General features: G+C 47.2%; 1 protein-coding gene across 1 annotated transcript in view; it reads left to right on the forward strand.

Annotated features, from left to right (window-relative positions):
* Nucleotides 1–24,111, forward strand: part of LOC139392373 (gamma-aminobutyric acid type B receptor subunit 2-like) — a 354,915-nt gene that overhangs the window by 313,457 nt on the left and 17,347 nt on the right. The window contains exons 15-18 of the mRNA XM_071140323.1: nt 4,096–4,320; nt 5,545–5,727; nt 6,238–6,367; nt 15,125–15,242. Of these exons, the coding sequence (XP_070996424.1) occupies nt 4,096–4,320; nt 5,545–5,727; nt 6,238–6,367; nt 15,125–15,242 (656 nt within the window). The remainder of the gene's footprint in view (nt 1–4,095; nt 4,321–5,544; nt 5,728–6,237; nt 6,368–15,124; nt 15,243–24,111) is intronic.

Consider the following 24,111-nt stretch of genomic DNA (forward strand, 5'->3'; position numbering starts at 1 on the left):
GGACAGACAGATATAAATAGAGAAGAGACAGAGGGAGATCACAGGGACAGATATAAATAGAGAAGAGACAGAGGGAGATCACAGGGACAGATATAAATAGAGAAGAGACAGAGGGAGATCACAGGGACAGATATAAATAGAGAAGAGACAGAGGGAGATCACAGGGACAGATATAAATAGAGAAGAGACAGAGGGAGATCACAGGACAGATATAAATAGAGAAGAGACAGAGGGAGATCACAGGGACAGATATAAATAGAGAAGAGACAGAGGGAGATCACATGGACAGATATAAATAGAGAAGAGACAGAGGGAGATCACAGGGACAGATATAAATAGAGAAGAGACAGAGGGAGATCACAGGGACAGAAAGAAAGAGAAAAGAGACAGAGGGAGATCACGGGGACAGAAAGAAAGAGAAAAGAGACAGAGGGAGATCACAGGGACAGAAAGAAAAAATAGACAGGGATAGCACAGGGACATAAAGAAGAGAAGAGACAGAGGGAGATCACGGGACAGAAAGAAAGAGAAAAGAGACAGAGGGAGATCACAGGGACAGAAAGAAAGAAAGAGAGAAAGAAAGAAAGAAAGAATAGACAGGGATAGCACAGGGACATAAAGAACAAGAGAAGAGCCAGAGGGAGAGCACAGGGACATAAAGAACAAGAGAATAGACAGAGGGAGATCACAGGGATAGAAAGAGAGACGAGACAGAGGGAGAGCACAGAGACAGAAAGAACAAGAGAAGAGACAGAGGGAGAGCACAGGGATAGACAGAGGATGAGCACAGAGACAGAAAGAAAGAGAGAAGAGACAGAGGGAGATCACAGGGATAGAAAGAGAGACGAGACAGAGGGAGAGCACAGAGACAGAAAGAATGAGAGAAGAGACAGAGGGAGATCACAGGGACACAAAGAAAGAGATGAGACAGAGGGAGATCACAGGGACAGATAGAGAGAGGGAGATCAGAGGGACAGACAGATATAAATAGAGAAGAGACAGAGGGAGATCACAGGGACAGATATAAAGAGAGAAGAGACAGAGGGAGATCACAGGGACAGATATAAATAGAGAAGAGACAGAGGGAGATCACAGGGACAGAACATTAGACACATAGGGTGACAGACTTCAAAGTTCTTATCTGAGACAAAACTGGGACATGACAACAGTAGGCGCAGCAGCTGAGCATTGAGTCATCATCTCTCAATGGCACACACACACACACCTATTCATCATCTGTGACGACTGCTCCTGTAATGCTGCTACTTGTCATTTTAGTTTAAGACTCATTAACACTTCAATAAAACTATCCCACTCTACAGCGCTTAACTCCTACATTATTCATTAGAATGTTGAGAGACACTGGGGTTCTGTTCTGGAGTACTCCATGAAGTGAACACTCTCAGAAAAGAACCCATTTATGACCCCAAAATCAAAAGGCTTTCTAAGTTTACATTCAATTCTGTTGTCTGCTATAGGGTGCTGTAGGTCACATTAGATGGTATGATTCATGTATTTTGTGTACATAATGAGCTGTCTCTATCACGACTGAATTCTGACTACTAGACATATTGTACAATAGCTATATACCTTACTAGGCCTATACAATACATCCATCTTTATCTTTTATTTATCTCCCTTCTGTTTTATTTTCACCTCTCGTCCTGCCTTCTCCTCCTCTCCTATTCTTCTCTCCCCTCCTCCTGCCTTCTCCTCCTCTCCTATCCTATTCTTCTCTCCTCTCCTCCTGCCTTCTCCTCCTCTCCTCTCCTCCTGCCTTCTCCTCCTCTCCTCTCCTCCTGCCTTCTCCTCCTCTCCTATTCTTCTCTCCTCTCCTCCTGCCTTCTCCTCTCCTATCCTCCTGCCTTCTCCTCCTCTCCTATTCTTCTCTCCCCTCCTCCTGCCTTCTCCTCCTCTCCTATCCTATTCTTCTCTCCTCTCCCCCTGCCTTCTCCTCCTCTCCTATTCTTCTCTCCCCTCCTCCTGCCTTCTCCTCCTCTCCTCTCCTCTCCTATTCTTCTCTCCTCTCCTCCTCTCCTCTCCTATTCTTCTCTCCTCTCCTCCTGCCTTCTCCTCCTCTCCTATTCTTCTCTCCTCTCCTCCTCTCCTATTCTTCTCTCCCCTCCTCCTGCCTTCTCCTCCTCTCCTCTCCTATTCTTCTCTCCTCTCCTCCTGCCTTCTCCTCCTCTCCTATTCTTCTCTCCTCTCCTCTCCTCCTGCCTTCTCGTCCTCTCCTATCCTATTCTTCTCTCCTCTCCTCCTCTCCTCCTATCCTATTCTTCTCTCCTCTCCTCCTGCCTTCTCCTCCTCTCCTCTCCTCCTGCCTTCTCCTCCTCTCCTATTCTTCTCTCCTCTCCTCCTGCCTTCTCCTCTCCTATCCTCCTGCCTTCTCCTCCTCTCCTATTCTTCTCTCCCCTCCTCCTGCCTTCTCCTCCTCTCCTATCCTCTTCTTCTCTCCTCTCCTCCTGCCTTCTCCTCCTCTCCTATTCTTCTCTCCCCTCCTCCTGCCTTCTCCTCCTCTCCTCTCCTCTCCTATTCTTCTCTCCTCTCCTCCTCTCCTCTCCTATTCTTCTCTCCTCTCCTCCTGCCTTCTCCTCCTCTCCTATTCTTCTCTCCTCTCCTCCTCTCCTATTCTTCTCTCCCCTCCTCCTGCCTTCTCCTCCTCTCCTCTCCTATTCTTCTCTCCTCTCCTCCTGCCTTCTCCTCCTCTCCTATTCTTCTCTCCTCTCCTCTCCTCCTGCCTTCTCGTCCTCTCCTATCCTATTCTTCTCTCCTCTCCTCCTCTCCTCCTATCCTATTCTTCTCTCCTCTCCTCCTGCCTTCTCCTCCTCTCCTCTCCTCCTGCCTTCTCCTCGTCTCCTATTCTTCTCTCCTCTCCTCCTGCCTTCTCCTCTCCTATCCTCCTGCCTTCTCCTCCTCTCCTATTCTTCTCTCCCCTCCTCCTGCCTTCTCCTCCTCTCCTATCCTATTCTTCTCTCCTCTCCCCCTGCCTTCTCCTCCTCTCCTATTCTTCTCTCCCCTCCTCCTGCCTTCTCCTCCTCTCCTCTCCTCTCCTATTCTTCTCTCCTCTCCTCCTCTCCTCTCCTATTCTTCTCTCCTCTCCTCCTGCCTTCTCCTCCTCTCCTATTCTTCTCTCCTCTCCTCCTCTCCTATTCTTCTCTCCCCTCCTCCTGCCTTCTCCTCCTCTCCTCTCCTATTCTTCTCTCCTCTCCTCCTGCCTTCTCCTCCTCTCCTATTCTTCTCCTCTCCTATTCTTCTCTCCTCTCCTCCTGCCTTCTCCTCCTCTCCTATTCTTCTCTCCTCTCCTCTCCTCCTGCCTTCTCGTCCTCTCCTATCCTAGTCTTCTCTCCTCTCCTCCTCTCCTCCTATCCTATTCTTCTCTCCTCTCCTCCTGCCTTCTCCTCCTCTCCTCTCCTCCTGCCTTCTCCTCGTCTCCTATTCTTCTCTCCTCTCCTCCTGCCTTCTCCTCTCCTATCCTCCTGCCTTCTCCTCCTCTCCTATTCTTCTCTCCCCTCCTCCTGCCTTCTCCTCCTCTCCTATCCTATTCTTCTCTCCTCTCCCCCTGCCTTCTCCTCCTCTCCTATTCTTCTCTCCCCTCCTCCTGCCTTCTCCTCCTCTCCTCTCCTCTCCTATTCTTCTCTCCTCTCCTCCTCTCCTCTCCTATTCTTCTCTCCTCTCCTCCTGCCTTCTCCTCCTCTCCTATTCTTCTCTCCTCTCCTCCTCTCCTATTCTTCTCTCCCCTCCTCCTGCCTTCTCCTCCTCTCCTCTCCTATTCTTCTCTCCTCTCCTCCTGCCTTCTCCTCCTCTCCTATTCTTCTCTCCTCTCCTCTCCTCCTGCCTTCTCCTCCTCTCCTATCCTATTCTTCTCTCCTCTCCTCCTCTCCTATTCTTCTCTCCTCTCCTCCTGCCTTCTCCTCCTCTCCTATTCTTCTCTCCTCTCCTCCTGCTTTCTCCTCCCCTTTCTTCTGACTTTCCTGTTTCTCTCCTCTCATCCTACTGTCCTATTCTCCTCTCTTTCCTCTTCTCCCCTTTTCTCCTCTCCTCTCCTCTTCTCTATTCCAACCCTTCCATCCTATCCTCTCCCTTCTCCTCCAGTTGTTTGGCTGTTTCCTGGCCTGGGAGACGAGGAATGTGAGCATCCCGGCCCTGAATGACAGCAAGTACATCGGGATGAGTGTGTACAATGTGGGCATCATGTGTATCATCGGGGCGGCTGTATCCTTCCTCACGCGAGACCAGCCCAATGTGCAGTTCTGCATCGTGGCTCTGGTCATCATCTTCTGCAGCACGATCACTCTCTGTCTGGTGTTTGTGCCAAAGGTAAGGACAACAGGAAATAGTAGTGTCACTTCCTGTCCATCCAAGGGGCATGAACTGTAGAACAAACTATACTGAGCAAAAATATAAATGCAACATGCAAAGTGTTGGTCCCATGTTTCATGAGCTGAAATAAAACATTCCAGAAATGTTCCATACGCATAAACTTATTTCTCTCAAATGTTGTGCACAAATGTGTTTACATCCCTGTTGGTATATAAAGAATCAGATTAAACAGCATGATCATTACACAGGTGCATCTTGTGCTCGGGACAATAAAAGGCCACTTTAATATGTGCAGTTTTGTCACACAACACAATGCCACAGATTTCTCAAGTTTTGAGAGAGTGTGTGGGATCGTCTGATACCAGAGCTCTTTTGTGGGGAAAAGCTCATTCTGTTTGGCTGGGAATGGCTCCCTACTGGGTGTGCTCCCACCCAGATCTGTGTGGGGAAAAACTCATTCTGTTTGGCTGGGAATGGCTCCCTAGTGGGTGTGCTCCCACCCAGATCTGTGTGGGGAAAAACAAATGATGTTTGGCTGGGAATGGCTCCCTAGTGGGTGTGCTCCCACCCAGATCTGTGTGGGGAAAAACTCATTCTGTTTGGCTGGGAATGGCTCCCTACTGGGTGTGCTCCCACCCAGATCTGTGTGGGGAAAAACTCATTCTGTTTGGCTGGGAATGGCTCCCTAGTGGGTGTGCTCCCACCCAGATCTGTGTGGGGAAAAACAAATTATGTTTGGCTGGGAATGGCTCCCTAGTGGGTGTGCTCCCACCCAGATCTGTGTGGGGAAAAACTCATTCTGTTTGGCTGGGAATGGCTCCCTAGTGGGTGTGCTCCCACCCAGCTCTGTGTGGGGAAAAACTCATTCTGTTTGGCTGGGAATGGCTCCCTAGTGGGTGTGCTCCCACCCAGCTCTGTGCCCCTGCCCAGTCATGTGAAATCCATAAATTAGGGCCTAATGATTTCCTTACATGAACTGTAACTCAGTAAAATCATTGAAATTGTTGCATTTTGCGTTTATATATTTGTTCAGTATAGATTCAACCACTCTAAGAGTACTCTCAGAAAGTATAATGTTAATGATTATATGAACTACTTTCCCTTGTATTTAAAACATTCAAATGTGAGTGAGTAAGTGTAACATGATACCAGGTGAGGAATGAGATGTGACACTTTAACCTGTCCTTCTAAGCCACTCTCCTTTATTATAACAACTTGCAGTTCATCACGATGAGGACCAATCCGGACGCTGCTACTCAGAATCGGAGGTTAAAGTTCAATACGAACCAGAAGAAAGAGGACTCCAAGATGTCCACGTCAGTGACGAGTGTGAACCAGGCCAACACGTCCAGACTGGACGGCCTGCAGACCGACAACCACCGCCTCCGCATGAAGATAACAGAGGTGACGTCATGGTGATGTTGTCTTGTGTCACGTCATGTTTTATGAAGATGGCAAGGAGTCATTCCCCACCACATGACCTGACCTGTTACCTACATTTAGTACCCAGAACTTTCGCTTGTCAACTTTACATGGTCAGAAAAAACTCCTGGCCCTGTTGGTGAAGATCATTGTGACCAGATTGACACCCTGTTTTTTTAGGATTTATTGTATCTAAAGTATGGTATTTTTCATTGGTGAGAGTAACAGAGGTCACACCGTACACAAACTGGCCGCGCGCAAATTGATTTTGTCCCCCCACACCAAACACGATCACGACACACAGGTTAAAATACCCTTTTAGTTGTTCCTAGAGCCACTCTAGAAGTACAATGGAGTTGAGTAGAAAATGTTTCCTTGCTGCTATTTTCCTATCACTGTTTAACAACTCTATTTTAACAATTTAACACTATTTTAACCCCTTAAACACTATTTTAACCACTTAGCCCCTTTTAACACAATGTGTCTGTGCAGTTGGATAAGGAACTGGAGGAGGTGACCATGCAGCTGCAGGACACCCCAGAGAAGACCCCGTACATCAAGCAGAACCACTACGGCGACGTCAACAACATCCTCAGCATACGCAACTTTACCGACGGCAAAGGTGACAGACCGCTGCTACTTATGTATACACTTCTACAGCATTACCTCCCACATTTAAACAGACACACCTCTGTCAGCCTGGACTGCTGCTGACTCACTCACTGTCTACACGATTCTCTGAAGAGTTGAACACTATCTCTCCACCTCATACAGTACATACAGCAAGTTTTAATTGTTACTCCAGTTTCTTGTCTGCTAACTATGATACCGTACTACTATCAGTGTGTCTGAGAGCTTCAGGTTCCTCGGTGTCCACATCACTAAGGATCTATTATGGTGTACATGACAACACAGTCGTGAATAGGACACGACAACACCTCTTCCCCCTCAGGAGGATAAAAATAATTGTCATGGGACCTCAGATCCTCAAACAGTTCTACAGCTGCACCATCGAGAGCATCCTGCCTGACTGGTTGCATCACCGCCTGATATGGCAACTGCTCGGCATCTGACCCCGAGGCTTTACAGAGGGTAGTGCGTATGGCCCAGTACATCACTGGGGCCAAGCTTCCTGCCATCCATGACCTCTATACTAGACGGTGTCATAGGAAGGCCCTAAACATTGCCAAAGACTCCAGCCACCCTAGTCATAGACTGTTCTCTCTGCTGCCTCACGGCAACCGGTACCTGGGTGCCAAGTCTAGGTCCAAAAGGCTTCTTAACAGCTTCTACCCCCAATCCATAAGACTACTGAACAGTTAATCAAATGGCTACCCGGACTATTTGCATTGAACAGACTTTTGTACTGACTCTCTTGCACTCGCTCTATGCACACTCACTGGACTCTACCCACACACTCACACTTCATACACTTCATACACAAAACACACATGCATATTGATGCCACATACACACACACTCACACATAGACACACCTTCACACACAGTTGAAGTTGTAAGTTTACATACACCTTAGCCAAATACATTTAAACTCAGTTTTCACAATTCCTGACATTTAATCAGAGTAAAAAATCCCTGTTTTAGGTCAGTTAGGATCACCACTTTATTTTAAGAATGTGAAATGTCAGAATAATAGCAGGGAGAATGATTTATTTCAGCTTTTATTTCTTTCATCACATTTCCAGTGGGTCAGAAGTTTACATACACTCAATTAGTATTTAGTAGCATTGCCTTTAAATTGTTTAACTTGGGTCAAACGTTTCGGGCAGCCTTCCACAAGCTTCCCACAATAAGTTGGGTGCATTTTGGCCCATTGCTCCTGACAGAGTGTCAGGTCTTCTAGGAGTAGTGGGTTGGAGTCAGGTGCAGAGGGTTCGGACAATCCTATTTTATTCCTGTACAAACGGTCACTCCAAAACACTAGGCGCATAAGACTGACCGGCCAGACCCGGTCCCCCGGTGCAAACACGGGGGCCTCACTACGGTGCTGGTCAGCGCTCTTCTGCTGTCCAATAGCTTGTTTTAATGATTCCTGGATGGCTCTCCAGGTGTCCTTCGAGCGCTGCACCCATTCCTCCACAGCAGGTGCCTCGGTCTGGCTCTGATACCACGGAGCCAGGACCGGCTGGTAGCCCAACACGCACTGGAACGGTGACATGTTTGTAGAGGAGTGGCGGAGGGAATTCTGAGCCACCTCCACCCATGGGACGTACCTCGCCCATTCACCAGGCCCGGTCCCGGCAATACGACCGCAGAAACCTACCCACATCCTGGTTCACTCTCTCCACCTGCCCATGGAAACCCGAGGTCAGGTTGACCGAGACCCCCAGCCGTTCCATGAACGCCCACCAAACTCTGGACGTGAACTGGGGACCTCGATCAGAAACGATGTCCTCAGGCACCCCGTAGTGCCGGAAGACATGGGTAAACAGAGCCTCCGCAGTCTTTAGGGCCGTAGGGAGACCGGGCAACGGGATGAGACGGCAGGACTTAGAAAACCGATCCACAACGACCAGGATTGTGGTGTTTCCCTGAGACGGGGGAAGGTCGGTGAGAAAATCCACCGACAAATGCGACCACGGCCATTGTGGAACAGGGAGGGGTTGTAACTTCCCTCTACGCAGGTGTCGAGGAGCCTTGCTCTGAGCGCACACCGAGCAGGAGGAGACATAAAACCTCACGTCCTTGACCAAAATGGGCCACCAGTACCTCCCCCTAAGACTCGGCACTGTCCTCTCGATACCAGGATGACCCGAAGAGGGTAGTGTATGGGCCCATCGAATCAACCGATCACGGACACCAAGCGGCACGTACTGAACACCTGCTGGACACCGAGGGGGTGCAGGTTCCAACTGTAACGCCCGCTCGATCTCCGCGTCCACCTCCCATACCACCGGTGCTACCAGACATGAAGCTGGGAGGATGGGAGTCGGATCGACGGGCCGCTCCTCGGTGTCATATAGGCGGGACAGCGCATCGGCCTTCGTATTGGGTGAGCCTGGCCGATAGGAAATCGTAAAACGAAATCGGGTAAAAAAAAAATGGCCCACCTGGCCTGACACGGAATCAATCTCCTCGCTGCGCGGATATACTCGAGATTACGATGGTCAGTCCAGATGAGGAAAGGGTGTTTGGCCCCCTCAAGCCAATGTCTCCACACCTTCAGAGCCTTGACAACAGCTAACAACTCCCGGTCCCCACGTCATAGTTCCGCTCCGCCGGACCGAGCTTCCTCGAGAAGAAAGCGCAGGGACAGAGCTTTGGTGGCGTGCCAGAGCGCTGTGATAGCATGGCTCCCACCCCAGCCTCGGATGCGTCCACCTCCACTATGAATGCCAAAGAGGGGTCCGGAAGAGCCAGCACGGGAGCGTCGGTGAACAGCTCCTTCAGGCGACTGAAAGCTCTGCCCGCCTCTGCTGACCAGCGCAATCGCGCCGGCCCCCCCTTCAGCAGTGAGGTAATGGGAGCAGCCACCTGACCAAAACCCCGGATAAACCTCCGGTAATAATTGGCAAACCCTAAAAACCGCTGCACCTCCTTTACCGTGGTCTGAGTCGGCCAATTACGCACGGCTGTAACGCGGTCACACTCCATCACCACTCTAGAGGTGGAAATGCGATAACCCAGGAAGGAAACGGCTTCTTTGGAGAACACACATTTCTCAGCATTGACGTACAGGTCATGCTCCAGCAGTCGCCCAAGTACCCTACGCACCAGAGACGCGTGCACGTGCGTGTGGCAGAGTAGATCAGTATATCATCGATATACACTACCACACCCTGCCCTTTGGCAGGTCTCTGAGAATCTCATCTACGAAAGATTGGAAAACGGCTGGAGCATTCTTCAACCCATACGGCATGACGAGCATGACGGCATGACGAGGTACTCATAATGTCTTCCACTCATCTCCCTCCCGGATACGCACCAAATTATACGCACTCCTAAGGTCCAGTTTTGTTACGAAACGCACCCCGTGAAATGATTCCACCGCCGTGGCGATGAGAGGTAGCGGGTAATTAAACCCCACTGTGATGGAATTTAGACCTCCATAATCAATGCACGGACGCAGACCTCCCTCTTTCTTCACAATAAAAGAAGCTTGAGGAGACGGTTGACATGGAGGGCCGAATGTACCCCTGTCCCAGAGATTCAGTGACGTATGTCTCCATAGCAACTGTCTCCTCCTGGGACAACGGGTACATGTGACTCCTGGAAAGTGCAGCGTTTACCAGGAGGTTTATTGCGCAATCCCCTCATCGATGAGATGGTAATTGGGTCGCCCTCTTCTTACAGAAGGCGATAGCCAAATCGGCATATTCAGTGGAAACCTGGTCTGGACTCTCCACCGTCGTCGCACCGATAGAAACTCCTATGCACCTGCCTGAACACTCCTCTGACCACCCTCTGAGAGCCTCCTGTCTCCATGAAATCTCAGGATTGTGATTAGCCAGCCAGGGAATCCCCAGCACCACTGGAAACGCAGGTGAATCAATAAGGAAGAGACTAATCCGCTCCTTATGATCCCCCTGCATTACCATGTCCAGTGGAACCGTGGCATCCCCGACCAGCCATTACCCTAATGGTCGGCTGTCTAAGGAGTGCACGAGGAAAGGTTGGTCTAACGACACCAGGGGAATCCCACGATCCATAAAGTTCCCAGCTGCACCTGAATCGACTAGCGCCTTATGCTGTAGAGAGGGAGACAACTCCTGACTCAAATGGGGTGAACGAGGAGTGCTCTGCCTACCATCCCTACTCCCAGACAAGCTCCTCCAGCACCGATCGGCAATGTGTCCTCCCCGACCACAGCTGGTGCAGGAGGAGCATCCTCCGGGTCCCCCTCGATGCCGCCCCCCTAACTCCATGGGGATTGGAGCGGGAGGACCTGGAGGTGGAACCAACAGGGCCCATTCTGGACGCCCGCGGGCAGCCAGCAGGTTGTCCAGTCGGATGGAAATGTCAAGAAGTTCGTCGAGGGAGAGGGTGGTATCCCGACAAGCTAGCTCCCTGCGGACGTCCTCCCGGAGGCTACAGCAATAGTGGTCAATCTGTCGTTCCACCCCGCCCCGGCGGCCAAGGTCCAGAACTCCAGCGCAAAGTCCTCGTCTCCTGTTGCAGGTGAAACAGCCGAACACAGCCCTGAACCGGCAGGTGAACTCGGGGTAGTGATCCCTTGCCGAGTCTGGGCCATTCCACACTGCGTTGGCCCACTCCAGGGCTCGACCCGTCAGACAAGAGACGAGGGCGCTCCCACTCTCCTCCCCTGAGGGAGTCGGACGAACGGTAGCCAGGTACAGCTTCAACTGTAGTAGGAACCCCTGGCACCCAGCCACCGTTCCATCGTACTCCATGGGGAGCGCCAGACACAGGGCACCGGATCCGGACGCCGGAGGAGGGGTAGGTGGTGCTGGCGGAAGAGGAGCTGGGGGTGAGGTAGGGAGGCCACTCCTCTCCCATCGGTCCATCCTCTCCCTCACCTGGTCCATTGCTGACCCGATACGGTGGAGAATGGCCGTATGATGGAGAACTCGCTAGATGGGAGAGGAGGTGCAGCTGCTCCTGACTCCATTCAATGGTGCGGGATTCTGTCACGTCTTCTAGGAGTAGTAGGTTGGAGTCAGGCGCAGAGAGCAGAGGGTTCGGACAATTGTATTTTATTCCGGTACAAACGGTCACGCCAAAACACTAGGCGCATAAAACTGACCGGCCCAAACACAGGACCCAAACAGTAAAGGTAAAAGGGATCGTGGCAGCTACTAGACCGGCGACGATGACCGCAGAGCGCCGCCCAAACAGGCAGGGGAGCCACCTTCGGTGGGAGTCGTGACACAGAGCTGGTGTAACTGAGTCAGGTTTGTAGGCCTCCTTGCTCGCACACGCTTTTTCAGTTCTGCCCACAAATGTTCCATAGGATTGAGTTCAGGGCTTTGTGATGGCCATTCCAATAGCTTGACTTTGTTTTCCTTAAGCCATTTTGCCACAAGTTTGGAAGTATGCATGGGGTCATTCTCCTTTTTGGAAGATCGATTTGCAACCAAGCTTTAACTTCCTGACTGATGTCTTGAGATGTTGATTCAATATATCCACGTAATTTTCCTCCCTCATGATGCCTTTATTTTGTGAAGTGCAACAGTCCCTCCTGCAGCAAAGCACCCCCACAACATGATGCTGCCACTCCGTGCTTCACAGTCGGGATGGTGTTCTTCGGCTTGCAAGCATCCCCCTTTTTCCTCCAAACATAACGATGGTTATGATGGCCAAACAGTTCTATTTTTGTTTCATCAGACCACATTTCTCTAAAAAGTACGATATTTGTCCCCACGTGCAGTTGCAAACCGGAGTCTGGCTTTATTATGGCAGTTTTGGAGCAGTGGCTTCTTCCTTGCTGAGCGGCCTTTCAGGTTATGTTGATATTGGACTCGTTTTACTGTGGATATTGATACTTTTGTACCTATTTCCTCCAGCATCTTCACAAGGTCCTTTGCTGTTGGTCTGGTCTGATTTGCACTTTTCACACCAAAGTACATACATCTCTAGGAGACAGAATGCGTCTCCCTCCTGAGCGGTATGACAGCTGTGTGGTCCCATGGTGTTCGTACTTGCATACTCTTGTTTGTACAGATGAACGTGGTACCTTCAGGCATTTGTAAATCGCTCCTAAGGATGAACCACACTTGTGGAGGTCTACAATTTTTTTCTGAAGTCTTGGCTTATTTATTTAGATTTTCCCATGATGTCAAGCAAAGAGGCACTGAATTTGAAGGTAGGCCTTGAAATACATCCACAGGTACATCTCCAATTGACTCAAATGATGTCAATTAGCCTATCAGAAGCTTCTGAATCCATGACATCATTTTATGGAATTTTCCAAGCTGTTTAAAGGCACAGTCAACTTAGTGTATGTTAACTTCTGACCCACTGGAATTGTGATACAGTAAATTATAAGTGAAATAATCTGTAAACAGTTGTTGGAAAAAATTATTGTGTCATGCACAAAGTAGATGTCCTAACCGACTTGCCAAAACTATAGTTTGTTAACAAGACATTTGTGGCGTGGTTGAAAAACAAGTTTTATTGACTCCAACCTAAGTGTATGTAAACTTCCGACTTCAACTGTTTTCAATGCTGGTACTCTATTTATTATCTATCCTGATTGCCTAGTCCCTTTTACCCCTAACTACATGTACATATTACCTTAATTACCTCAACTACCTTGTACCCTGCACATTGACTCAGTACCGGTACTCCTTGTATATAGCCTTGTTATTGTTACTATTTAAAAAATATTTTACACTGCATTGTTGTGAAAGGACTCATAGGTAAGCATTTCAAGGTAAAGTTGTGATCGGCATGTGACAAATAATATTTCATTTGATTCTGATATATTGATGACAACTACACCACAGTGCCTCTAGTAGTTCAGAACTACAGTAACCCAACACCAAGTTTGCTGATTATTCAATGATAAGCTTCTGTTCAGAATGCAGGGTGACAGACGTATAATGGGTCAGTATATTCGCCATAAGGATTCAGCCACTTCATAGAGCAATCCACCACATCCATATCTCTGCCTGAGAATCCTCATCACTCCTCTAACTGCAGCCATCAGTATTCATGAGACTTCCTGGACTAAACGCTGTGAATGAGTGGCTGTTGTGAGTACGACACAGTGTCAGCAGAGATTACAATCACAACTAAGCACGGGCAACACTTTCCGGAGATCATGAATATTCATCAGCACATGGTGTGGCCTGGTGGTGGTTGAGCGGTGGGATTGACTGACACAAGGACCATGGCACCCATAATAGGAATTCCCTCAGTTGAATTCCCACAGTTGAACACGGCAGAGTTTGGTCTGACAATTGAGGAATCTATGGATGCCATAGAGGCTCTGGAGAATAACACAGAACAAGGTTATTGCTCAGGAGGTAGTGACTTTTCACAGTAAATTGCACTTTGACATCGTCCCACCGACACTTTTTTCAGAGGTGGGTTTTGCATTATTTTATTTCAACAGGAATATACAGTGAATCGCTCATATGCAACCAAGTCCATATGAATCCATTATACTATCCGCTCCAGTAGCCTTTTCTAAGAGAAAAGAAGTACAAGGAGGCATCTTTCTTCCATCAGAGGGAAGTTATTTTTATCAAAATAGTTTCCACCTCCTCTTTAGATGCATATTGAGGACACAATGCCTTGGTGTGATCTTCAAATCAGGTTAATGTTATCCTAAGAGGTTAAAATCTGGGACAACTGAAAAGGAATAAATTGACGCAAAAGGGGATAATTTTGGGCCTCTCCAGGTGCTGTTTGAAAGACTGATAAGGCTGTTGACTTTGATTCCAACCGTGTTCACACTCTCTGTCTGTCTCCGACGGTGATGACTCTGTTCCCCCCTGGACTGAAATATTTCCCACAACATCATGAAGCACGGCAGTCTCTCTCTCTCTCTCTCTCTCTCCATATCTCTCGCCGTCTCTTATCTCTCCTCATTTCTTTCTATTCATCTCACTCTTGCTTCTCTCTCTTTCTCTCTCTTTCTCTCACTCTCTCTTTCTCTCTCTGTATCGCTGATTTTTCTCTCTCTCTCGCTCTCGCTCTCTCTCACTGTCACTAACTATGCTACCAGCATGTGTTGAACACATGGAACAGAAGTGTTTTTGTTTGTTTGGCCCTTTTATGTTATTGTCAACAGATATCGTATCATAACATGTGAGCTGTAACAGAACACATTAAGATTTCTAAAGTCTTGTGTCAATATTTTCATACTTAGCATTTTTTTTGAGAGAGTGCTTGACATGCATTGTGTAATGATACAGTGTCAGATGGCATGACATCCTTCAGTGGCCTTAGCGTCTCAGGTGTTTTTATCTGAACTAAGGAGAGAGGATATATACAGTGGGGGCATCCCAAATGGCATCCTATTCAGTGATGTATATAGCAGTGGTATTCCAACTTTTTGCAAGAATATCTCAAGACCAGACCACACTCCAAATCTAATGGCACAACCTTCAAATCTGTACATTTTGATTTTACATCAACAAATAACCTTCAATTCATTATCATTTCATTAAACCAATAAATACATTTACTCAACATTTAATTTTTCAACTTATCTTTCTCAGAAACGTTTGTATATTCTCACTTACAATAATCTGCAATCAAATTTTTTGTGTGTACATTTTGGTGACCCCACTGCAGTTCCCACATGACCCCAAACGTTGAATTCCAATGTCAAAGCATGACTTTTGGAGTCCTATCGGGCCTTGGTCAAAGGTAGTGCACAATATAGGAAATCATTTTGTGGCACAGCAAGCAGACTGTAACATTATGCTATCTCTCCGTGTCTTTGCAGAGGGGGAGAAATCGATACTGAAGAATCATCTTGAGCAGAAGCCTCAGGCGCAGTGGGGCTCCATGGACCCTTCCAGAATAAACAGAGGTCCTCTGGAGGATATAAACTCACCTGAACAGTGAGTTGTCCTCAAAACATCTCCCTTATTTTTTCTTCTTCCTGTTGAATTTTTCAACAAACTATACATTAGATATATTGTTACCACCAGCAGCACTGCATGGCAGTTGTTCTGGTAAGTTTGGAAAGCTGCCGCGGTCATCCCCGTCTTCAAAGGGGGTAACACTCTAGACCCAAACTATTATAGACCTATATCTATCCTACCCTGCCTTTCGAAAGTTTTTGAAAGCCAAGTTAACAAACAGATCACCGACCATTTCAAATTCCACCGTACCTTCTCCGATATGCAATCTGGTTTCAGAGCGAGTCATGGGTGCACCTCAGCCACGCTCAAGGTTCTAAACGATATCATAACCACCATCGATAAAAAACAATACTGTGCAGTCGTCTTCATCGACCTGGCCAAGGCTTTCGACTCTGTCAATCACCACATTCTTATCGACAGACTCAACAGCCTTCGTTTCTCAAATGACTGCTATGCCTGGCTCACCAACTACTTCTCAGACTTCAATGTGTTAAATCGGAGGGCCTGTTGTCCGGACCTCTGGCAGTCTCTATGGGAGTGCCACATGGTTCAATTCTTGGACCGACTCTTTTCTCTGTATACATCAATGATGTCGCTCTTGCTGCTGGTGATTCTCTGATCCACACAGATGACACCATTCTGTATACTTCTGGCCCTTCTTTGGACACTGTTTTAACAAACCTACAGACGAGCTTCAATGCCATACAACACGTAATGTGTGACATAAGGTAATAGAGTAACACTTGACACCAGCCATACTTGGTGTCAAAGTGGTTTCTGTATAGCACTTTGTGACATCGGCTGATGTAAAAAGGGCTTTATAAATAAATGTGATTGATGGATAATAGCATTGAAGTGACTTTAAAAAATATTTTTCTTTAGGAATTGCAATAATCTATGTACTACTACAAAGGTAGATCATTCAAGTGATGTTCACCATGTTTAAAAAAAATGTGTAGTAACTCTTTGATTATAACAATTGCAACATTGTTGTTACGTAGGACTTTGAAATGTCTTTATAATTGCATAATAATGTTATTACGTAAGTGTAATGAAGAACTATTCCTGTGCAGCAGTGTTACCTTTCCTGTCTCGCCTCCAGACTGTAGTCGGGCAGCTCAGGGGAGCCTTCACTTGCTAGCTCCAGGGCCAGAGCAATTTACGGATGCTCTGGGGTAATTCCGACATTTGGGGATCTTATCCGCTGCTAATGATGAGTTAGTCTGGAATTCCTCTGAAGTAGTTGACATATTTATTAAACTTGTAGACCATGTGGCAAAATAAAATACTGGGCTAGCGGAGCAAAAAGAGAGTGGCGCACAGTTCGGCTGCAGCTTAGCCACCACCACAATAGCATCAAACTAAAGTTAACTTACTACGTTACCCATAATGCACTTTAGTGGTTTAAAGCTATACCCCTACTTTATCAACAGCAGTTACAAAAACTCTCAGCTCATTGCTAGGCAATCAAAATGCTATTACCAAAGTATTATGTAACAACATGCTAATAAAATGTTTTCTCCAAAAGTAAGTACACTTTTATTACACAGGCACAATAAGTGTAATGTTAAGTGTCACTGAGAATGCTACAGTAACAGTAACAAAATATGTCTAAGTCTTGAAAGGAAAGTAAATATCCCAAAACTGCCTTCTTGAATCAAATACAGCCAAGGTAGATTGAAAATCATGTTCGTTTGTATTCTGAGTAAACTATCCCTTTAAAGATGGTAAAGTGTGAGTTTGAAACAAGAACACTTATCTGTACAAAATATAATTGGTTTGACTTAATTATGTAAACCTGAGGCGATGGACATTCAGGAGAATGAACATTCACAAAATGTTCAGCTATAAATGTATTGTATCAGGTATCAAGGTAAGACCCAAGTGCAGACTGTGTGACATAATGTTTATTGTAACAACAGGGGCAGGCAAATGACAAGTCAAGGCAGGCAGGGGTCGATAATCCAGAGTAGGAGCAAAGGTACAGGATGGCAGGCAGGCTCAGGGTCAGGCAGAGTGGTCAGGCAGGCGGATACAGGGTCACGAGAGAGGCTGGGAAAAGACGGGAGTTGACAGGACAAAACGCTGGTAAGCTTGACAAACAAGACGACCTGCCCCAGACAGACAGAAAACACGGGTATAAATACCCAGAGGATAAGTGGGGAAGATGGGCGACACCTGGAGGGGGTGGAGACGAGCACAGATCAGGGCATGGCAGTATTGTGTGTAGATCAAGTGAAGAATTTAATTCCAAAATGTTATATATCAATGTTCAGAAATATTGGTAAATTAGCTTTTAATGTTAACAGTTTTTTTTCATGGAATAGGGTTGTTCGATGAGAAGACATATTTGTTGAAAATCTATCACTTTATGGTTTCATTTCAGAGAGACAAATAATCATGTTTTGCTGCAAAATGTTATATATCCGGTTCACTCACAGAGAAGTAAGACTGCTAGATTGTACACAGTCAAATGTAACAAATAGCAAAACATTTTTAGAGAAATGTACAAATGATACATTTGTGACATCAATATTATTGTATTTTTTATCAATACAGTAATATGAGATCTGTAAATAAATTATTTAAGTTTGGTTTTCAGTCATTTCGCAGATGCTCTTTTCCAGAGCGACTTACAGTTAGTGCATTCATAGCTAGGTGGGCCTCCCAAGTGGCGTAGCGGTTTAAGGCTGTGCCACTAGCCTGGTTCGAGTCCAGGCTCTGTCGCAGCCGGCCGGGACTGGGAGTCTCACGGGGCGGCGCACAATTGGCCCAGCGTCGTCCGGGTTAGGGGAGGGTTTAGCCGGCAGGGATGTTCTTGTCCCATCGCACTCTAGCGACTCCTGTGGTGGGCCGGGCGCAATGCACGCTGACATGATCGCCAGGTGTATGGTGTTTCCTCCGACACATTGGTGCGGCTGGCTTCCGGGTTAAGAGGGCATTGTGTCAAGAAGCAGTGTGGCTTGGCTGGGTTGTGTTTCGGAGGACGCACGGCTCTCAACCTTCACCTCTTCGGAGTCCGTACGGGAGTTACAGCGATGAGACAAGACTTTAACTACCATTTGGATAATAAATAAATATATACAGTGACTTGCAAAAGTTTTCATCCCCCCTTGGCGTTTTTCCTATTTTTTTGCATTACAACCTGTAATTTATATGTATTTTTATTTGGATTTCATGTAATGTAAAACATAAAATAGGTCAAATTGGTGAAGTGAAATTTTTAAAATTACTTGTTTAAAACAAAAAAAATGTAAACAACTGAAAATTGGTGCGTGCATATGTGTTCACCCCCTTTGCTAAATAAGATCTGGTGCAACCAATTACCTTCAGAAGTCACATAATTAGTTAAATAAAGTCCACCTGTGTGCAATCTAAGTGTCACGTGATCTCAGTATATATACACCTGTTCTGAAAAGCCCCAGAGTCTGAAACACCACTAAGCAAGGGGCACCACCAAGCAAGCGGTACCATGAAGATCAAGGAGCTCTCAAAACAGGTCAGGGACAAAGTTCTGGAGATCAGGGTTGGGGTTGTAAAAAAAATATCCGAAACTTTGAACATCCCACGGAGCACGATTAAATTCATTATAAAAATTGGAAAGAATATGGCACCACAACAAACCTGCCAAGAGAGGGCCGCCCACTAAAACTCACAGACCAGGCAAGGAGGGCATTAATCAGAGGCATGAAAGATACCAAAGATAACCCTGAAGGAGCTGCAAAGCTCCACAGCGGAGATTGGAGTATCTGTCCATAGGACCACTTCAAGCCATACACTCCACAGAGCTGGGCTTTACGGAAGAGTGGCCAGAAAAAAAGCCATTGCTTAAAGAAAAAATAAGGCAAACATGTTTGGTGTTTGCCAAAAGGCATGTGGGAGACTCCCCAAACAAATTGAAGAAGATACACTGGTCAGATGAGACTAAAATTGAGCTTTTTGGCCATCAAGGAAAACACTATGTCCAACATCTCTCATCACCCCAAGATCCTCATCCCCGCGGTGAAGCATGGTGGTGGCACCATCATGCTGTGGGGATGCTTTTCATCAGCAGGGACTGGGAAACTGGTCAGAATTGAAGGAATGATGGATGGTGCTAAATACAGGGAAATCCTTGAGGGAAACCTGTTTCAGTCTTTCCAGAGATTTGAGACTGGGACGAAGGTTCACCTTCCAGCAGGACAATGACCCTAAGCATTCTGCTAAAGCAACACTCGAGTGGTTTAAGGGGAAACATTTACAAAGCCCAGACCTCAATACACTTGAGAATCTGTGGTATGACTTAAATATTGTTGTACACCAGCGGAACCCATCCAACTTAAAGGAGCTGGAGCAGTTTTGCTTTGAAGAATGGGCAAAAATCCCAGTGGTTAGATGTGCCATGCTTATAGAGACATAACCCAGGAGACCTGCAGCTGTAACTGCTGCAAAAGGTGTCTCTACAAAGTATTGACTTTGGGGGGTGAATAGTTATGCACGCTCAAGTTTTCAGTTTGTTTTGTATTATTTCTTGTTTGTTTCACAAGAAAAAATATTTAGCATCTTCAAAGTATCAGGCATGTTGTGTAAATCAAATGATACAAACCCCCCAAAAATCTATTTTAATTCCAGGTTGTAAGGCAACAAAATAGGAAAAATGCCAAGGGGGTGAATACTTTTGCAAGCCACTGTGTATATACAAGAATAAAATAGCTAGGTGAGACAACCACATCAAAGTCAATATACTGGATACAAACATTCCATTCCATTTCAGCTAAGTAATGGATATATAGCATTTTGCAACGAAACCCATTTTAATACACATCCATGCATTAAGAATCTGAGAACAATAATATTTTACACACACATGAATTTACCCGTAAGCAATAAATACATTCTGATCAAAAATCACAAATGTAAAAAATGTGTGGACATAGCATTTTGGAACAAAACTCTTCAAATATGACTGTCAGATAGATTGGAATAGTATGGGATATTGTGTTGCTCTGTTCATTCTATTCCTATCTTCAACATGCAGTTCCAGATACAGCCCTGCCACTAGTTGAAGGCAGCCAATCCAAAGTTTCAGAAAAGTAGTCACTTCCTGAGATCTGTATTCAAATATTTGTTTTAAATAGTTTCTTTCTCAGATCTTATTCAAATAGTTGTTCCCCTGGATTCTTTTTTTTCTCCACAAATTATAGTTCAAACTATAGTTATCCCAGGTCTGAACCTTAACCCCAAACTCCTACCCCTAATTTCTCACCCTCACCCTAAACTTTACCCCTAAAATAGCCTAAAATAGCCTTTTTCTTTGTGGGGAATGACAAAATGTTTTACTACCCTTGTGAGGACTTCTGGTGCCCACAAGGATAGTAAAACCAAAAAACACACATTTCCCGTCCCTCTCTCTCTCACACACACTCCCTCCCACACACACACGCGACTGACTGCATGTTGTCCCAACTCTTAAAATGTATCGGTCCAGAACACTCAGAGCACACTCAGGTGACAAATAACGAACTACCTTCACTTATTATTCATAAACAGGCTGGGGAATGTCAACTTCATCAGAGAGGGAAAAAATAGTTTCATGCATCATTGAGAGCTCTTCATTCCCTCCTCCTCTCCTCCCATGTCCTCCCAGTTCTCCTCTCCTCCTATGTTCATCTAACTGGGACTGGATAGAGAGAACACATAAGAAATAGAGAGGGAGAGAGAGCATGAGAACACGAGTGAGGACATGAGAACAAGAGCGGAAGCAGAAAAGGTGTGAAAGAGAGAGAGAGGGCAGAGAATGAGGCAGCGAGAACAACTCATAAGAGAGCTGGCCATCCCCCAAGAGAAGACAACAGAACAGCCCACTTCAGACCCCCACCACATGCAGGACAGACAAGACAGGACGCACCACCCCATCCAACCCCCCCTCCTAGCACCCCCTGTCAGACCCCCTTATAGCCATCCTGACAACACACCCAGAAAGTGGCTAAACTGTGGTGTCCAAATACCCGGCGTGTCCATAATTCACACAGGCACAAATTATCTGAGGGCCCAGCAGGAAAGGGTGGCCACAGCACTCAAGGGAGTGATTGAAAAAGCTTCTTCCACTTTCCCCCTACACACGTGGTCATCTACACCCTGCTACCACGAAAAGACGTTCACCCGGCCACCATACAGGGGGTGAATGCAAGCATTTCCCATGACTGTGTGTCAACACCAAATGTTACCTGGCCCATCACTGCACGCTAGAGTTGGACAGCCTCTACGACCAGGTACACCTCTACAAGGTCACGGTCCCCACCTTCGCCAGGACCCTGAAAGACATTGCACTCAACCGCAGCCCCAGCAACTCACACAAGAGCAACAGAGTGTTGAGCACCCCGCCCAAACCTGCGAGACTCCCTACCAGGTCTGCGAGACTCCCTACCAGGTCTGCAAGACTCCCCCCGGACCTGCAAGACTCCCCCTGGACCTGCGGGACTCCCCCTGGACCTGCGAGACTCCCCCCGGACCTGCAAGACTCCCCCCGTACCTGCGGGACTCCCCCCGGACCTGCGAGACTCCCCCCGGACCTGCAAGACTCCCCCCGGACCTGCAAGACTCCCCCCGGACCTGCAAGACTCCCCCTGGACCTGCGGGACTCCCCCCGGACCTGCAAGACTCCCCCCGGACCTGCGAGACTCCCCCCGGACCTGCGAGACTCCCCCCGGACCTGCGAGACTCCCCCCGGACCTGCGAGACTCCCCCCGGACCTGCGGGACTCCCCCCGGACCTGCGGGACTCCCCCTGGACCTGCGAGACTCCCCCTGGACCTGCGAGACTCCCCCTGGACCTGCGGGACTCCCCCTGGACCTGCGGGACTCCCCCTGGACCTGCAGGACTCCCCCCGGACCTGCACTCAGAGGACCTACACCCAGACCACAGCACCACTAGCCACACCCCCACCAGTTGACAACCCCACAAATCAAACCCAACCACACCCTATATAGGCCCCCCAGATCAGGCCTATGCCCCTCCTGCCCCCCACCCGTGCAGAAAGGACCTCAACATGACAGCCACACATATGCCCAGGACATGAGCAGGCAAGCCCCATCCTGGGACCTAAGAGGCATTCACCAGATGCTCTGCTCAAATCTAATGGTCCGAAACTAAACTATGGGAATAACAACACTGGACACTATGGTACACAAAGTTTTTACCATCTCATGCTGGAATATAGGTAATAAGGTCTGAGGTCATCTGCCGTTGGCCTAAAGAGCAGAAACCCAGACTTCACCAAAGAAATTGGAAATTCCTACAAGAAACATGGTATAGATGAAATGGACCCACTAGCTGCCCTCTAGGTTACAGTGAGCTGGTAGTCCCATCCACCAAACTACCAGGAGTGAAACAGGGAAGGGACTTAAAATAGGGGGTTTGCTAATTTGGTATTGATCAGACCTAACTCACTCTATTCAATTTATCATATCATGAGCATTTTATATCTCGTTAGAAATAAATAAGGAAATGATCTCGACAGAGAACAGTGTCCTCTGTGTGCTACCTATATCCCCCCACTAGAATCCCCATACTTTAATGAAGACAGCTTCTCCACCCTAGAGCTCAACCACAGACTCAGGCACAAGTACTAGTCTGTGGTGACCTAAATTCCAGAACTGGACAAGAACCTGACATCCTCAGAACACAGGGGGACAAACACCTACCTGGAGGTGACAACATCCCCTCCCCAATATGACCCCCTAGACAAAACTATGAAATCATAACTAACAAAAACAGGTCACAACTATGTCGCATACTGGGTCTGTACTTAGTAAACGGTGGGCATCGAGGAGACTCCTACGGTAGGTACACTTCAAATCAATTGAAATCAAATTGTATTGGTCACATACACATACTTAGCAGATGTTATTGCAGGTGTAGTGAAATACTTGTGTTCCTAGTTCCAATAGTGCAGTAGTATCTAACAATTCACAACAATACACACAAATCTAAAAATAAAAGAATGGAATTAAGAAATATCTAAATATTAGGACGAGCAATGTTGGACAGGCATTAACTAGAATACAGGACATACATATGAAATGAGTAAAAGAGTATGCAAAGATTATTAAAGTACCAGTGTTCCATTATAAAAGTGACCAGTGTTCCATTTTTAAAGTGACCAGTGTTCCATGATGGCTATTTAACAGTCTGAAGCCCTTGAGATAGAAGCTGTTTTTCAGTCTCTCGGTCCCAGCTTTGATGCACCTGTATTGACCTCGCCTTCTGGATGATAGTGGAGAGGACAGGCCGTGGCTTGGGTGGTTGATGTCCTTGATTATATTTTTGGTCTTTCTGTGACATTGGGTGCTGTAGGTGCCCTGGAGGGCAGGCAGTATGCCCTCTGTGATGCGTTGGGCAGACCACACCACCCTTTGGAGAGCCCTGTGGTTGTGGGCGGTGCAGTTGGCGTACCAGGTGGTGATACAGCCCAACAGAATGCTTTCTAAGGTGCATCTGTAAAAGTTTGTGAGGGTCTTAAGGGCAAAGCCAAATTTCTTCAGCCTCCTGAGGTTGAAGAGGCGCTGTTGAGCTTTCTTCACCACACTGTCTGTCTGGGTGGACCATTTCAGATTGTCAGTGATGTGTACGCCAAGGAACATGAAGCTTTTCACCTTTTCACTGTGGTCCCGTCGATGTGGATAGGGGGGTGCTCCCTCTACTGTTTCCTGAAGTCCGCGATCAGCTCCTTCGTTTGTTGACGTTGAGGGAGAGGTTATTTTCTTCGCACCACTCTGCCAGGGCCCTCACCTGTAGCTCATCTCTTGGCAGTGTTATTGACTACTTTATCACCAACCTCAACCCAGAGTCTCTCAGAGTCTTAAGT

The sequence above is a fragment of the Oncorhynchus clarkii genome, chromosome 32, assembly GCF_045791955.1.
Source record: "Oncorhynchus clarkii lewisi isolate Uvic-CL-2024 chromosome 32, UVic_Ocla_1.0, whole genome shotgun sequence".
In the NCBI taxonomy this organism is placed as follows: domain Eukaryota; kingdom Metazoa; phylum Chordata; class Actinopteri; order Salmoniformes; family Salmonidae; genus Oncorhynchus; species Oncorhynchus clarkii.